Source organism: Esox lucius, chromosome 1 (assembly GCF_011004845.1).
Source record: "Esox lucius isolate fEsoLuc1 chromosome 1, fEsoLuc1.pri, whole genome shotgun sequence".
Classification (NCBI taxonomy): domain Eukaryota; kingdom Metazoa; phylum Chordata; class Actinopteri; order Esociformes; family Esocidae; genus Esox; species Esox lucius.
Genome location: NC_047569.1, coordinates 21031179 through 21049644, shown reverse-complemented (window position 1 = coordinate 21049644; position 18466 = coordinate 21031179). Strand labels below are relative to the sequence as shown.

Below are 18466 nucleotides of genomic sequence, written 5' to 3'. Positions count from 1 at the left end.
CCAACACTTACACCATGTGTTCAGTAGTTGAAATTACACCAATATTGCTCAGACAGAAGCAGATCAATTTTAGTTTGCTTAAGAAATGAACACAAACATATGCACGTTTTTTTATTATATCAAAATACAAAAATTTGAGAGGAAAATATTACATGGGACTAAGCGTTGGCAATGGACGTATGATGGACATGAACGCAATGCTGCTTTCCACCTCTCATGGACATGCCATGGATCAAATAACATGCCGTATGTCTACGTCATTAACCGCTCATGAGCCAATGTTACTAGCCAATGCCATTTAATAAACATATGTCACTTTGTCTTGAGGCTACAAGTCACACGCCTTTGTCACCTATCATCTAGGCAATTGGTGGTAGTAGGCCAGTGAGTTTATGCTTTTTCTTCAGCATTTTTCCTGAAGAGCAAAGTACCATGGCAGTTGATCATGAAGTGAGTAACACAAGATCCCAGACAATTGAATTCCCTGGACAGCAGTGGCAAAAGAGAAAATCAACACAGACTAGTATTTTTACATAAGGCTTTGGTACAGCACCATACAGTAGATGAGTTAATTGCTCACATTAAAGTTTAGTGGAGAAGAGTTCCTGATGTAAGTTTAAAAAAAAAAAAAATAGCAATGAAGCAAATTATCATCAGGTTATCATTCTAAAATAAACACAAAATTCAAAGAAATTGTATGTTTTTGCTTTGGAATATATACATATGAACAGTCTGATATACATGTTTCAGTTGTAAAAGGCATATTGAAACAGATTATACACAGAAGGAGACAACAAAAAATATAGAATGTAAACATGTGATGTACAGCACACGCGCATGGCTCAATGGGTGAAAATATGCTATGACGTGTATTACATATTATTCCTTTAAGCACTACTGGTTTGCTTGAGGATGAGGAACAGCTAAAACAGTCAAAGATGTAGTGCTTATTGTACAGTAATAATACATTCTAGTTCCTCAGTGCTGGTACACATGGAAAAACAGAGAACATAGAAAATACTACATATTCCATTTTCTGTCTGATCACAACCAGGTTGAAAGTTTAGGATTGACTGCTGAATAGGCTTTCTGAATTGTCTCTACATGCAAGATAAATATAGTTAAATCAAATTGTCTCTAAGTATAATCCTACTGTACTTGCTCCTACTTATGCACTAAAAGCCTTTAAGCAGAAAATGTAAAAACATAAACTAGATCTAACAGTACCTCCAAAGCAGCCCTCATACATACTGTATGTTTTTTTGTTTGTTGAAGAAGCAAGAGCCCGGAAGACTACATACAGTACATTAGTAAAATTCTACATGGAGAATGTGTCAGCAATACCTTTCTCAAAACGTACAATAAGAATCAGCTTAAATACAAACACTGTTTGATGAATACTCCTATTGGCTATACTGTACAGTACTGTCCTCCAATAGGAAACCTTTTGACAACAGTTGAGAGAAATCACGTAAGAAGGTTATACCCTGCAGTAGTGTGCTTGAAAACAGTGCTGTCAATCAAAAAGAGTTTTGACCTGTAGGAAGTGTGTAGAGTAGAAAGATCTCCTCATGACCTGACCATGTGCTCAGATTCCCGCCCTCGTCTCCTGTTACATATTTAATACTGATCCAAATCACTGATAAATAATTCCACACACAGTAGGTTTCCCCATCTACTCTGGGTATTATATCTCACCATCAACACAAGTACAACACTTTGTAGAGGGTACCCTGGAAGCACAGACAGAGGCTGTAACAGAGTTGGAAACTAACCATTGCTCCATTGACGGCTAAAAGGTTCCAAGTCTCTTTAATGTCTTTTTTTGAATGTCACATGTTTTACTATTGCCACTGTCTGATTCCACAATCAATACAATCTGCTCACTGCCAATCACGCTAGTTTACTAATAGGACCTACACCGAGGGAGCTAGTTGAGTTAGTAAAACACAGAGGACTTCAAGACAGTAGGCCTCTGAACTACAGCACCACAGAGTTAAACATAGCACCAAGTAATAATGTTGAAAGCAACTGCGTCCTAGTAGCACGTACATCATCACTAGCTAATGTAAACACCACTTCTGTCGCAGCACATACAGTACCCCGTAACTATGACACCGTCGGTGACTCAATGATAAATGTGCTCTCTCTTTTTTCTCTCATACTTTGGACATCTGAAGGCAAGTGATCATGAGTGAATCTACCTGTGTGGTTAGGGTTGTTTTCTGTTCCAGGTGCAGTTTAGTCCAGGGACGACACATTGATGATTCTAAAGCTTTTCAAATTGGTATTAATTCACATACTATACATCAGAAGAAATACTACTGAACTTGTGCAGCCAACAGGCCCCGATGACAATATTAATTTTGTTCTGTGCTAACATTTACTTTTCCATAAATGTCAAATAATGTCTCCAAAAATATGACGAACGAGGCACCATAATATGTTTTATAAATATTGTCCACTTAAATCCTTAACGCAAATATTTTCATCACATCTAATATAATTTCCTTTAAATCGGTCTCTATATTTTGTGTCCTCAAGCATCATGGACATGTACTGAACATATTTATGTTTAGTTTCATTTTTACAAATACAGTATGCACCATGTATACATTATAAATATAGATTCCCCCCCCCCCCCCATATTGTACAATTCTTAGAATGTGCACGTTGATGTGTCAATTTAAAACAACTGCATTCCCTAAAATGATGACTATCTCAAAGTGAGTGGAGAGGGCCTATAAAGTTGATGTTTTGAAAGGGGTTCAATACATACATTCAGAGTTCTAATGTTCAGTTCAACTTCTGAATTGCTATCAGTAGGGATGAAAGTAACAACAAGTCAGACAAGTGGGTTTAAAATATGAATGCCTTTCTTAGTAATTCCTCTAGATCTTGCAAGTGCTTAAAGCTCTCTATAGCTAGGTAAAGTCCTACCCATGTGAGAAGAAAAAGGAAAAGTAAACAGTAATTAGTGTAAAGGAAAATATTCTACCAGCAGTGGTTGAACCCTTGGTTAACCAGCTACCCTCTTATTATACTCTAACCAATATGATATGAGAACAGTGAAATTGAATCTATTTTGCCAACTGACCAATTAAACCTAAACTTAGTACAAGCACATTTCAGGTCATAGTATGACATCAGGACATTCATTTCCTGTACAGCAAACATACATTCATTATCGGTTAGTGTTAAAATGAATAAACGTACAGAAAAATAGCTAGCAGGTATTATACAGTTGTTAGAGAGATAAATAATTGAGACAGCCATTCCACCTTTCCAGTTTAACCCTAGTTATTGCAACACAAATCTTCTACAGAGTAAATCGCATAATAAAGCAACAGCAATCAGCTGGTCCTTTTCCCAGATCTTTCAAAACAGTATTTAGAATACAGTTGTTTTGATATAAAAACATCAATGGCAAGTTTCACTTTCTGCATAATAACCACTTCTGTACTTTTTAAATTGACACTATGTCTTGAATTCAATTGTCATTTTGTGATTTTTCGAATCTATGTTCTAACATTATCACATTTTGAAACCTGAAATGAACAAAATTGTCATCATCCTCATCTTCATCACTAAGTGTTTTAAGGTTTGTTCTATTAGTATAATATACACAGTCAACACAGGTATCCATTGAATATAAAAAAACTAAAATAAAACAGAGTAATGCGCCTTCAGTACTGTTTCCTCACAGCTAGGTGTCCTTGGCAGAAAAAGTATAGTCAGTCCATAGGCCGGACTAGAGCTTATAATGATTCCCAACAGAGAGAAAAAGAATGCGTGAAGGCGACGGAAAAGGCAGTTAATTCACTTTTCAAAAACAAGAGAGAAAAGGCAAACAAGGCACCTAGAGATGTGCCATATTCCACAAATGACTCAAGGTTTCCTCTACATTAATGAACTTATACTCATCACATTTCCTCACCCCTTTCCTGTCCTTACTCTATCAAGTGTTCATTTGCCCTCATTTGAACACAAGATACATTATGTCAAAACAAGAAGGCAATGTGCTCACATAGTTATATGCAATGAGCCAACATGCAAGGATTGATTTTAGTGGTTTATAATGTACCAATATCATACTGGCCTTGCATTGAATGATATTCTTTTGGGATTAAGCTAAATATGCTGATTGAAATCGAAAGCGGGATCTAAGCAGAATTTTGTTGCAGGCCATAGCATTTCATTTAAATTGCTGGCCTTAGTCATGTATGTGTAAAGTGTATGAAATGATATACCATTTCTTTCATACATTTCATATGAAGAAAAAAAGTAAAATACATACAGTATACCACTAGAATTACAGCAACTCTGCGCTTACTCTGAGGTATATTTTGTGATAAGAACCCTGTGTTAGACACTGATAATATTTTACTTGTAGGAAAGTTGGCCTAAGGTCCTTGTCAAAGGAACACATCCGTTTTCACAGTCCACTATGTCACTGGAACACCTCAGATAGACCCATCCATGACCACTGACTTTTAAGGTGTTGTGAATGATTACGATCAACACATTGTACTAGAATAGGAGGAGATTTCCTCCCCTTATTTCATTATTTAATGATGTATTTACATTATATATGTTTTATTTGATGACGCCCCCCTATATTATCCTCAGGGAGACCCAGAAAACATACTCATTTTGTTCCTAAATTATTAGAAAAAAGCTAGAGACAGGCTAGCCACTGCCAAAAGCTGGATGGTATATATCTTATGATCATCATCACTTGTGTGTGGGTGTTATATAGAGATCTAGGTTGGTGGGTCAGTGTAATTGCGTCCCATGGCTTGGGCTGTCTGTGAGTGACAGTAGCTGACATATCGGTCAGTGGTCAATGTAGAGTCCCATAGTTGGGCCCGTCTAAGTCAGTACTGGCCAGGATGTCTGTCTGGTCCTCCTCGGCGTGTCTGCTTCGGTGCAGGATGGAGGTCAAAAAGAGATAGGGGTATTTCCTGTTATGTCTTTTCCTCTTCCTGTGGAGGTAGAGCTCTTCTCCGTGAGCCGGGGTGGTCTGGGATTGCTGCTGGGTCTGAGAGTTTGTCACACCTAGGAAGTGAGAGGTACATTGTGTTACTGAGGATGCTGCACAGCCAACCACTAGGGTCCTTACACAGGCATGAATATTTAGGTTGTGTGTATGACAGCAGATCATGTATGACAGCAGATCATGTATGACAGCAGATCATGTATGACAGCAGATCATGTATGACAGCAGATCTTTGCTTGGTAGGAAGGGCCCTTAGCTTAGCCCCCTGGTTTACCCTTAGTGCTTGGTTGCTAGCTAGCCTCTAGTCTTCCAGAGGCATTCCAACCAACAACATCCATACCATCCAACTCCAAGGAATACACCTCTGACAAGAGTCCTGCAAGAGTCATTTGTTTTGGACCTGCACACCGACCACATGTACACTCTGAGAACCTGAAAATCAACCCATTTTCCTCTGCAACCCAACCTAACCGCATGGAATTAGTTCCGGAAACCAAATACATTTATCTGAAAAAAACATACATTCATTATTCCTCCACATATAATTATTCTGTCATTTTCTTAACATTCAAAACACTGCATTTCCGACCTACAAAATAATAGTTCTGAACCAAGAGCTAATAATGTTTGTATTTCACCGGATGAGTGATTTATTCGTGGCTCAACTGGTGGGGACCATTGGCAGGACTCTACCTCCTACACTAACAGACTGAACATACAGGTAACCTATCATATCATCCATGAAATCTCAAAATCTAGGAATATACTGTTCGACTAAAGTTGCAACCTGAGGCAAGCATGTTGAATCTGAACTACTCAGGGAGAGAGGGCCAATCTATCCCCAAATACAACAGACTGCGCCGGATCAGAACTGGATTGCCTGACAGGAGAATGTATGTTTATCATAGAAGAATTGAGTACCTGCCCTGGAGGTGACAGGGCAAAAATGCTTGAACAAGACAAAATGCTTGTTCTTTACAAAATCATGAGAACTTGTGTTCAGTTTGATAAAGAGTGGAGGATCATTGTATAAGGCCAAACCAATGACTACATCCGAGTCAGAATACAACCCAGTTGGGTGAAAGTCATGACTGTACAGTGAATTCAGATGAGCACACTGTGAGATTATAATTGTCAGCACTCTACAAACTGATGTTTTGTGAGCCGCACTTGGGGAGGGATCTCGAGTTAAGCAGCATTTTCTCTTTCCAGTAGGCTACAATGGTGATGGACAGACAGTTGTTGAGAAGGCATCAACTATATGACGCCACTGCTCTACAAAAATTGCCTACACAGCTGTTAACAGCTCAAACATGTTAGCACATCTACACTGACATAACCCCAGTATCAGTCAACCAAGCAAAACAAAGAAATGCTAAGACACCACAACTTTGTCACCACACTTCATTCAAGCAGCCCTTAGAAGTAGAATCTAATCATGCTAAAGAAAAGACAAGAGCTACAGGTGTGTTTATAGCCCCAGATATGTGGTTGTTCTCTGTGGGTGAGAAAAAGAATGGAGGATTTAAGCATCTTCCCAAAGTGCTTGAGTCATGTCACTCTTGTACCCTTTTCATTTTTAGTTATGTTCCGTTAAGTAATGATAATTGTTTTCATTTAAAAAAGTATGTCTTGGCGCTGGTAAGAAAACGTACCAAACCATGACCCTCAAATCACAGAAAGTCCTGTACCATGGTTTTGGCATACTGTTACACCTCTACCACATACCCCAAAAAAGTGTTGAATACAGATAACGAACTGAAAGGGAATTGTAGGATTTATGTTAACAGCACAAAGAGATTTAGGACCAGGCTTCTTTATGGATCTTTTAACAGTTGATATGTGACATGTTGTTTGGTTCAGAGACTGACCTGTTTTTCTTCTGGAAGTGGAGTTGTTATTGGTGTTGGCAGCCACCCTCTTGGCTTTAGTAACACACTGGTGTAGTAGTGCTTGTAAGCTCTCAGACCCGGCAGGATCACTAGACGCACCTATAGGTTCCCTGGAAAGAGAAGAAGAGGCAGAATACACCATGCTTTACTTCAATCTACCACTGGGGGGCGCAATCCTCTCAAAGTGATTAGTCAGATGGGATGTCAAGAAGATTTGATTCCAAAGGTCTGTAATATTGAACCATTCAAAATATGATTTGGTGAGTAATTAATTGGCTGTACATTGTGAAGAATGAGCTATTATGGGATGTAAAATGTGTCAATAATTTGTCATTTTTATAGACCCATAAAATGAAAATAATCTCTATACTGTATTTTTAATGAGAGTTTTCACAAGAAAGGTTACAATTTCTACATTAACTACTCATGTTCTACAGTAAAAACAATTGGACTGTTGGTTTTATTGAGTGGGGCAAACTACCAGATTTGTATCTTTTGATAGCTCTGTGGATATTTTCATTTTATGAGTTACATATCAATGAAAACAAGGTAACAGTAAACATATTTTCCCATGAACAATGCAAGGCCTCTTGGGACAATCAGTGTAATTTTGTAAATGCCGGATCTCTATGACGAGACCCAACATACACCCAAGTATAGTCATAACCGTCTCAGTGGTGTCTGAGATATTGCATGGGTTAGCAAGATTCCTGAACATGCGTGCCAAATGTCATCACTCCGAGTCAAGCAAATCAAGAGAATTAACTATGCCCATGAAAGCTCCATCCTGTCATCAATATAAAAATAAATACTGTCTTTGACAGTGTTAGTAATATATTTACCAAATGTTGTACCAATATATATTTCCCTGCCTGATAAATATGAATTTGTCCCAAACCAAAACAACTATTCATCAGAAAAGTATTGTGAGCAACCTTTGTCCATAAGTGGGATTTCAGGTTATTTGAAGATCGGTCTTTTGTAGCCAAAAGTGTAGCACTTTATATTTTCTTAACAACTGAAATTACAGATAATCCATCATAGTGGACCATATGGGTCCAGAGACAAATGTTTCTATATACTTAATTCCTTGACTTTAGGTCAAATGGGATGAGGGATGTGACTTTGTAAAGTAAGCATTTTTAATCACTTGCTATCATCTGCCCACACTCATTTAGTAAATTACTTAATGCCACAAGATGCATCGTTAACATCAGTCTCTGAAATTGGGATAGTAGGCCATTGAAAAATAGACAGTGGCAACTCAGATATTGCATGAGAAGTACACGCACGTACCCATGGATCAAAGGAGACCAATCGATGGTCCCCTCCCCGATTTCATTGTGGGGAACAATCACCATAGTAATGAATACATGTAAATGAGTTAAAAATGAGCAGTCTATATATCATTAGGTAATTGTTAATCCATGTAAAATTGAAGAAAGTTGATTAGCTTTTACAAAAGGGCAATCTGTTTTTAGATTTTTACCTCTTAATGAATGCACTTGTTTTTCAATCCGTCATTGAAATATGCAAATAATGATAGTAAGACCCAAAATACCGCCATCAACACCAAACATCTACGTTCAGTTTCATGAACCAACATTTTTTTCATTCCATTCAATGGACTGAATACACCAGCTTCAAACCCTGACTTGAAGATATGCAAAGTCAAGTGATTCTGCCAAGACATATTGTTTCAAAAGGCATACTGTAGGAACACAAAGCTTTAGAGGTGTTGTCCTTCATATGTCACTGTGGAAAGAGAGATTGAGAACGATTAGCAGAGAGGGGAGACAAATAGGAGAATCAACGCATTCCTGGTTAGATACAGTTACATTTTCAGTATCACAAATACTGTGTGCCGGAGCAACAGTATGTTAGATTGTCAATTTCCATTAAACATTAACACTGTACAGCACACTTTCATCAACATGAACACTGCGTACAGAGGCTTCACCATGCTGACGGGGGAGATGGCAGGAAGAGGAAATGGCCGTTAAAGAACAGTCACATGACAGGAAGAGGAAATGGCCATTAAAACAGTCACATGACAAAAACGAAAGCACTTAAGACGACGAATGTAACGAAGAATTTGAGAAATATTGTTATTCGTTTGAGTCAAAAGAGAGATATTTAGAGAAGGCATGCATGGCATTTTGCACATGGAACAGAACTTTAAAGGGGAATACTCCATTCTATCAGTAATCTGGGTCCTCTGTTGATTCAAGGCTTTTTCAGTGCATGGAAACCGTGCCTGTATTTCAAATACTGCTCCACAGTCCAAAACAGCTCCTAATATTGCTCACCAGCCTAATCACTGTGCTCGACAGCAGGCATGTTGTGCCAAGGAACTGTGTAGGAAATGTAACCTGTATGTTAGCAGTTAGCATTAGAGCTAGTAAACTTGAATCCAGTAAAGAGGCTCAACCCAAAGTCAGCGATTCCCCTTTAAAGGAGAGTGATTAGAGCCCTCCCCTGCTGACCCCTCCCCTCTCAGACATGGGTCCGACCCTTACCTATTGCGGCGTAGGGGACCGGGTCACAACAACGCTGCCCAGATAGCTGAGATCAATCAAAAACAGATGAGGTAAGACCCCTGAGCCCTCACACTGTACAAACCAGTAGCCCTATGCTATACTTGCCCATATAACTATGATAGTGTACAGGGGTGGAAAAAGAGTGCCCGCTTACGCTAACCTGGCAATTCTGGGATTCAGAAAGGTAGTAGTGAGTGTGAGGGGGAAGAGGGGGCAGTAGGTATAGAGATTAAAGTGAATGCTAGGGGAGAATTATATGCGCCTCAGGTATATTGTTGTCTTGAATGTCTTCTTGTTCTAAAGACCATTTACTTTATGAGGACCTCAAACTATGTGAATGTAATAGAGATTATCAAGTAGTCCAAATGGTTTCAGCTTCTAAAAAACACGTTTGGCCATATATCATGTGCAGAGGTGTAGCAAAATCTGCTTGGGACTTAAAATTAGTTAAGATCGTTCCTGAAAGAAGGGTATCTGGGAAAAAATAATGCAGAGTCTTCGAAGAATTAAGTTTCTACTATGTACATTTCATACTAAATCTGAGCAGAGGAAGGCACTCAACCTTCAAAGTAAAAGTGTAGGTTTCACTCAATGGTTTTTGTACAGCTACTGTATAAGTTATCACCAGCTAAAAAAGAGTAGCTTGGTTGCCAAGGAAAGCCTTTTCTCAGATGTGATATTGTAGGTGGGACAGGATTCAAGAAAATATATGTTAAAATAAATAATTCACTACTCAACTAATATTCTGAGATGTTACACTGGTCAATTTGTGAAACATGACTTTGTTTGAAGATCCCATAAGTCTTCCAACTGAAATCCTTTGTTGCAGATGGCATCTTAAAGGATTTGTAACGCTTTACTACATCGTTGTTTAGATTTTCTGCCAACATTTTCTTTGCAAACTGTATTTTTATACTGAAAATTTAGTTGCGATACAGAAAAAAACATAGTTTTATAAATAATTACAGAAGTCAAAGATAAATATCAATATCTTAGGGGATAAATTACTAAATGTGTTAAACTGGAGTTTTTATGTGAAACCTATGCTTTAAATGTATGCATGTTCTTGTTTTGCCTGATTCTAATGACTGTATTGACAAAAGTTGAATTATTGTTTATAAACTGATCTGTTGTGTGTCAAATACGAATACATGCTTTCTGCATATAAGTGTTAATATGCATTATTGGTATGCAAATACATATTTTAATACTCTATAAACTGCATTTAGAATTGACTGCCCAGGTTAGAGACGTTTGTTGTGTGCAGTAGTGAGTTGCTGTTCCTGACGGACCGGTATAGGTCACCTACCCTGAGGCGGATATCTGAAGCTGAGAGGGCTCTGAGGGCAGCATCTCCTCCTCTGTCCTTCTCTGGGATGGCCACTGCCCGAACACATCCCTGCCCTCCAGGGGGGGAGAGGGGGACTGGGAGGGGTAACTGGCTGCAGTTGAGGCATAGGACATGTGGGGGCGATAACTGGGGCTGGGCCTGCGGCTACTCTGCTGGCCCTGGGTGGGGGACGTGGCCAGGGAGGACCTTCGGGAGAAACTGACTGTGGCTTGGGGGTGCAGGGTGATTTCAGGCATCTCCAGAGATCGAGAGGTGCGGAGAATGCTGGGCCGAGGTGGGGGGCGGACTAGAATATCCGGGGAGCCTGGCTGGGTGCTAAGAGGGCTCTGGGACAAGGGAGAGAGTCGGGAGGGCTGGAGGACCAGCGGGGGTAGAGAGGGGTCGGTCCGGCGCCCTGACCTTGGGCTGAGCCAGGACTGGGGGCTGCTGCTGGGGGCTGTGCTTGGGCTCCCTGCACGGGCTGCCGGGTCAGGGTAAGGCAACACTGGTACGCCCACGCCGTGGGATGTGTGTCTGAGCTGGCCAAGACTCTGGGCCTGTTGCATAGCTAAGCGCCTAGCTGGAGGCCCCGAGGGTCGGTCTCTGCCCTGCGGAGCCATTGGGACCTCCAGCTGCAGGAGCCCAGGGCTGGATAGATCCTTCAGAGGGGGGAGGTGCAGGCGGCTGGGGGGGAGAGAGTGGAGAGGTGGATACGGTGGGGGGTCAGGGAGGTCCTGGTGATGATGTAAGGGGTGGTGTGGTGGAAAAATAAAGCGGGGCCCCTCCAGTCCCAGGAAGGGAAACTCGTGAGGCTGCCAGCTGTCAGGTGAGCGAGGAGAGCGTGGGGGAGGGGTGCGGGTATGCGGGAGGGAATGGCCAGAGGCAGTGTACTGATGATGGAGTTCCATCTCTTCCCTCTCCTCCGGAATAGAAGGATAACCATAGGGCCCCCCATCGGCAGTGCCTGGGGGGGAGGACAGAGCAGAGCTACGCGGGCTGATGTCAGGCATGTAGAAAGGTGGCGGGATCCCAGATTCACCACGGCTGCCTAGATACCCATAGAAGGGCACCTGGGGAAAGCCCCTGTAGCGGGAGGCCGGGGCCTGCCCCGCAGCATGATGCCCACTGCCCTCCGCAAAGCTCATACCTTCCATGGGCCTATGGAGGCGGGGGCTGTAGTTGGGGGGCTGCGTGGACTCCAGGCTGGAGGACGTTGGGGAGAGCTGGGGTCGGAGCGTGGCCATGATCGGGGGCAGGGGCCCGGGATCAAAGTCATTCTCCTCGTCGGACTGCCGGAACTCGGGGTACATGTCGGACTCCTCGGCGAAGGGGAAGCCCTGGATACGGCGGTGGGCTGATGGCGGGCTGGCCATGCTGAAGCGACCGTCGGGACCTCGGCTGATCAACTCGATGGGGCTGGTGACCTCGGCCTCGTGCTTGGACACGCTGTACTTCTTGCTGACTATGGCGCGCTTGGTTTTCTTGTAGAAGGAGAGCTCTTTGTCCCTGTCTCTCTGGGGGCTGGGCAGCTTACGGACGTACAGGCCCGGCCCGTGGGCTCCATCTGAGGATACGGACTGGGGCCGTGAGGCGGCAGGGGAGCTCTCTGGACTGATCTTCCCAGAAGACAGCCTGCCAGAGACAACCAAGATAGACAGACGGGCAGACTCAAACCGGATGGCTTCTAAACACACAGTTTCTAATCAATTAATAGGCAAATTGCGCTGAGTAAAATAGCAGGCTTTCCGTAGTACATATCAAATGATGAGATAATCCTAAACCATGGCACCATACCAAAGCAAAAACACCCTTTTCATTTGTGTTTAACCTCCGTTATGATCACATCCAGGTACGGCCCGCAGCATTCTGCTAGCATTGCAGCTATTAACCGTAGCCACGGCGACAGTATGAGAGATTAGCTGTTTCCAAGCAGCCACGACAAAAATACATGTTCACGCCCATTTGTTTTGTTGGTTGGGTCAGGGGCGGGGGGGGGGTGCGAGTGTACGTTTCACCGAATTAATCCATGGCATTAGAGACAAGCCGATGACATCAAACTAGGCACTGGGAACGATCTGCCACACCCCAGGAGTGGCACGGTAAGCAACAAAGTCAACCAGGTCAAAACATGTATACACACATACAGTGCAATATGCACAGTAGTTCACATGCAGCTGAGCCAGGGCTAACACGGATCCCTAAACAGTGCATATATGTACTCTGCATGCGTTTAGGCCAGCGGAGCACCGAGCATGTAAAACCTATACAATGCAAATACTGTCCATGCAGCCAAAGCCTGCATAGCGTAGGGCAGCGCAGCACGCACTGTGGTATGGTGCAGGCAGCTAAGCACTCACAGGGGGCTGGCGGGCGGGGGCATGTAGCTGCTCCTGGCTGGCGGGTCCCAGCAGGGCTCTACCCCGGGCAAGGGGGTGAGAGGAGGCCTGCGGTGGGAGACACACAAACGACACGGGCCACCGTCATCTGTCAACTAAGCCAATCCTCCACACAACATAGGAGGGACAATCATGGAGTGGCGAAGGACCAGGCTTCCCTGCTCTGAACTGGAGCATGCATTAAAATGCCATTTTCATTTCCCCAACCATCTAGAGCTCTCACAACGAGTGAACACATCTACATCCAAAACTCTCTCCAAACCCTTGACATAAACACACGGTACTGTACATCAAAACCACACTTATGTTTCAGCAAAGCCACCCTGCACTGACAGTTGGTACTCAAAAGGAGTGAAGCAAACAAACCAAAACAATAATCCATAAGACAGGATACAAGAGTTATTTTTGGATCCATATTCAAAGCAGTAACTTCTGCATTGTGATTAAGCAAAAACGCTGATGTTTGGCATCTTAAAAAAGATCTATGATAATCTGGTTTGGTTCTTAGTACTTACGGTGAGTCAATGCTTTTCCTGAAGTGTGTTACAGACAGGGGAGGGTCTGAGAAGAGGCAAACCAGAGATTTAGAGATTATAACCAAAACCAGAGAATGGGCAGTAGGAGATAGAAATTCAAAGGTTAAGGCCTACCCGGCTTGCGTTTGAGTTTGTGACGGTGCTGTTTGTTGACAAAGCAGGCTGCTAGAGTACTGAAGAGCACCGCAGCTGCCAGAAAGCAGATGGTTGCCACAACACCTGCCACCACAGGCCTTGCCAAGCCCTCTTCAGTCACCTCTGCCGGGGGGAAGGGGTCTGAGGGGGAAGAGTTCCCCGGAGATTCAAAATGGGCTTGGCAATGGACTTTGCAAAAATCAAACCTTCAAATCAAACCTGACCATTAAGGCAAATTTAATGCAGCAAAATATCAGTCGTACAGCATTCAAAGAGTCTGTTTCATTGTTATCTTTTTATGGGAATATTTGAATATTACTTTAATCTAATTCTGGTCTGTATTGTGTAATACGCTAGGTATAACACTTACCAGTGCTTGACACTCCCACCACATTACTGCTGTCACTAATGAGGTCATCCATGACGGCCATGACTCTGAACTCATACCACGACTCCTGCCAGGGACACAATACAAGAAACTCCTCCACTGTACATTCCACACACATGAATCAAACATAGTCCAAATCACCTCAGCATAAAGACTTCACGCAAAGTAAATGTGGCATAAACCAAAATAAAGATGTTAAGTATTGAAATATTACAATACATTGAGAGGGATCTGTGGATATGCATATTAGTGAGACAGCATCTTTCTAGACCACAGTTTGGCGTCGCTACATGTTTCTCAAGTGTTGTTGGTATTGTGTGTTGTTGGACAACAGCAGAGCTTGAGAAAAAACACAGGTCTAGTGTGACACCTCCATAGAGGCATCTCCACCACACGGTTTAAACATTTGACCCAGCAACTGCTGAAGCCTCTTCAGTGCCCAGTCCGAAGAAAAATGAACGTTTCATAGGTGCAAAAGAAAAGAAGTAGATACAGAAGTAGAGTCAGATTGGGCAAGGAAAACTAGAATCAAAAACTAGAATTTTTCTCTGAGCTGTGGTAGCTGAAGAGCTGTGGACAGATGAAGAGCTAGCATTTTTTCTACTGGACAGGATTGTAGCTAGCTAGCTATCTGGATATGTTATAAAGCATACTAGCTAATCTAAATTTGATAATAGTTTTTTAGCAGCTGTCTGCTTGGTTCTATGCTGACTCTGTGGCTGTACTGGGACTTCTATGTATTGTTTCCCGTATTTCCCAAACTCCACATTCTAGGTTTGAAAGGATTTAGGATTTACAGGTCGATTGTTAATTTGTTTATTATTGTCTTATGAACAGTTTATAACACTCAAATTACATGATTATGTGACATCATGGCATTCTTCAATAATTACTCATTGACAGTTGTTACCGCAAACATTGTTCATATATTAAGGTACAGTGTATATGGACCTTTACCTGAACTAGGTCCCTGGCTATTAGCTCAGTCTCTGTGGGAGGGATCAGGTCGTCGAGGACGTCCCACCTTTCCCCAAGACGGAACTCCATGATGTAGCGGTCGACAGGCGAGGAGTGATTGGCTGGAGGGAGCCACGTGAGTAGGACTCCATGTTGTGTGCGATTGGCTGTGAGGCACCGTGGTGGAGTAAGTAGCACCTGTGGTTCAGGGGTACTCAAGGGAGATACTGAGGGGAAAAGAACACAGACCAGTCTTAGAAGGAAGTTAACCAATTCATAATTAAACAAGCCATAACACAGACATAAATAGATAAACCGAAGTGACCAATGTTAAGTTGCTGTCTAGAAGATTACACTAGATGGCAGTTGTTTCAGTGATATCGTGAGAGTCCTGATGGCTTGTCTGCAAGGTACACACTTTGATGTACAAACACCCATATCTGCAGTATAGGGCATACAGTATTAATGTAGTAGACTTGGCTGGTCCCACCCACCTCCAGTGTTAACTGTCACAACCTCGCTGAAAGGGCCTGTACCCAGCTTATTCTGTGCCAGGACACTGAACTGGTACTCTGTCCTGGGCTCCAGCCCCGGCACCACCAACCACGTCTGAGACCCAGACACTGGCATGGAGTGCCAGTCATGTGGGCCAAAATTATCCTTTTTCAACCTTGGGAGATAAAATACAGAGGTATCAATTGCAACCTGAACCTCTGCTGTACACCATTCCAACATACATTCCTGGTAACTCTCAGTAAAGCGATATACAGATAAATGAAATCTTTAGATTAGTATATATTGGAAACAGGCCACAGTGTTGCAAAAAAAAACCTGCTTCCAGGTATCTTTCACTCTGTTTGATGTTTTCTTTACTGCCATCATATTGGAAATTCTTAACTAAATGCAATTAGATCATTTTTACTTTTTATGAGTACATTGATGAGTAACAGCTATCTACACAAAGGAATTGATTAAAGTACACAAGAGATGCCTCCATGCATATGCAATTTTCTTCAGTGTGCACAGTTTAATATTGCCATCAACAAACTTCCATTAAGAGTCATCAGGCCATGACAAAGAAATGAATGAGATTGGGTGTTAATATTAGACTGCCAAAGCACCACTTCTATCGGATAATTAATTCTCACACACAGCTTCTCAACCGACACAGTATGGCTCTTACGACTGCTGACATGTACATAAAATTATAATAGAGATTTCACAGTGTCTCGTGGATGATACCTAATAGAATGTAACTGCAATGTCTTTCCAATCCATTCCATTACGGCAATAAACAAACACATGAATTATGCATCCTCTGTGATTTACTGTATGCCCTACTCTTCAACTATGCAAATAATGCAAATACAAATACTGAGTAACTGAGAGTATTATTACTTCAGGACTATAAAACTATGTGAACTTCACTGTGTTGTAGTATCTATTTGATGATAGTATGTTTTGAATACTATCGAGTAAATCAAATAATTAACAAGTTTCCCTACTCACCAGACCCAACCGCTCCATATCCACAATATATTATCCTAAATTTGTGCCAGATTTCATGGGGGTTAGCGAAACAGGTGCAAATGTCAACACTGACTAAAACAGATAAAGAAACACAAACATGTTCCTGTTGTAGCGCCACCATGTGGTCAATTATGCTTGCCCATTTTTCCTGCTTCTAACAGATCAACCTTGAGGACAGAATGTTCACTTGCTGCCTGATACATCCCACCCACTGACAGGTGCCATGATAACAAGATTATCAGTGTTATTCACTTCACCTGTCAGTGGTCATAATGTTTTGGCCGATCGGTGTATCAGTGTTATTCACTTCACCTGTCAGTGGTCATAATGTTTTGGCCGATCGGTGTATATGCGTTATTTGCAAGACCATGTTTAAAAATAAATGCGGGGGCCCATGAATGTCACAGTGGCAAGTCATCGCCTCACAGTTAGGTGCGTCATTGCACTGATTCATTGTGAGTCCCTGGTTTTCAGATTTGCCCAGGGGGCACGTGGAGGCTAGTACAATTGGTCACCACTGTATCTATTGAATTTTAATACTTAGATTTTTAATAGCTTGATGTCATGAAACTATTAAGCCAATCAGTGTAGTTTTTATACTGGCAAGACGCATCATTGACCCAGATTTCTTCAAGAATGAACTACTGGTTTCCGAGATATCCCGCAACACAGGCCCCGTCTCAATTCACATGCTAGCCATACCATAGAGTATGTGAAATGAAAGACAGTATGTCCCAAACCCGAGTGTGTTGGAAACGGTATACCAAAAGTGTCGGAGGGTTGACTATTTCCAGTGGATTTTTGCAGTACGCACCCATGCATTCTTTTTGGGATAATATAGGCCACAACCCGTTGCCCAAAAGAAGTGAAGGTGTTTGAAATTATTCTCTTGACTTTTCACTAAAGGATAATTGCTGATAACCTATCTTGTTCCATTAACTGTACCTAGTAATGATGTTATTCTGACAAGAAGAGGGACTACAGTAAGCAAGAGTAACTACAAAACTAGACAATGCCACATTTTCTAGGTTGTTCATTGAGCTTAACATTGTATACATTGCACAAATGTACAGGCGATTTCTATGAAAACTATGTATTTTTTCATCCCTGTTAAAAACTATAACCTCTGTTAGCAAACACAAATAGTTGTCAATGTCACACGCAAAAAAAAAATACTCTGGTTCCATTTGTTGCATCAGTACCGCTAAGGATCATTGTTAATTTAACGGCATGGTTGTATGTCCCAATACCGGCATAATGGTTTATTATATACTGAACAGTATGTTAACATCACTGACACAGTGCATACTTGAGTACAGTATGTATGTAAAAGTATGTAGTAAAAGTATGTGAATTGAGAGGGGACCACAGCCCCAGTGGCTTGTTATAGTGACTAGTGATTTCTATTAACGTCCGGATCTCTATGGCAAGACACCTACATATTTGAAATGTGACATTTGGCACATGTTCCCAGGGATATGAGGCTCCATTAGCACAATTATTACAAAACAGGGGTGAACGATTCATCTTGTCCTAGAGACGACTGGCTAAGGAGATGGTTAATCATTTGTGGCAGACAACACGTTCATTGTTGTCTTGTTTGCACCTTTGGTTAGATGATGGATTATTTGAGGAACCGAATGTTTCACTGATTACAGAATGACATCAGATGTTTAGTTTGAGCAATATCAGTTGTGTAGCTTCAACTTGGCTTAAAGACATTTATGAGTTTTTCAAAAGCCAATGGAAATCCCAATGCTGAA

At 41.9% G+C, this 18466-nt stretch overlaps 1 protein-coding gene across 6 annotated transcripts in view; it reads right to left on the bottom strand.

Moving 5' to 3' along the window:
- Nucleotides 1–98: 98 nt before the first annotated feature.
- The window catches only part of igsf9ba (immunoglobulin superfamily, member 9Ba), a 62734-nt gene continuing 44366 nt past the window's right edge, over nt 99–18466 (bottom strand). For 2 of the 6 annotated variants that reach the window (XM_010892222.3, XM_034292957.1), the window contains 9 exons: nt 15668–15843; nt 15174–15400; nt 14199–14283; nt 13808–13969; nt 13673–13718; nt 13119–13205; nt 10741–12393; nt 6871–7001; nt 99–5058 (listed from right to left, as the gene is read on the bottom strand). In XM_010892222.3, coding sequence (XP_010890524.1) covers nt 4844–5058; nt 6871–7001; nt 10741–12393; nt 13119–13205; nt 13673–13718; nt 13808–13969; nt 14199–14283; nt 15174–15400; nt 15668–15843 — 2782 coding nt within the window. In that variant the 3' untranslated portion in view covers nt 99–4843. Of the gene's footprint in view, nt 5059–6870; nt 7002–8603; nt 8647–9410; nt 9457–10740; nt 12394–13118; nt 13206–13672; nt 13719–13807; nt 13970–14198; nt 14284–15173; nt 15401–15667; nt 15844–18466 lie in introns of those variants that run through there. The other 4 variants (XM_010892226.3, XM_010892225.3, XM_010892224.3 and 1 more) reach the window with 4 other exon arrangements.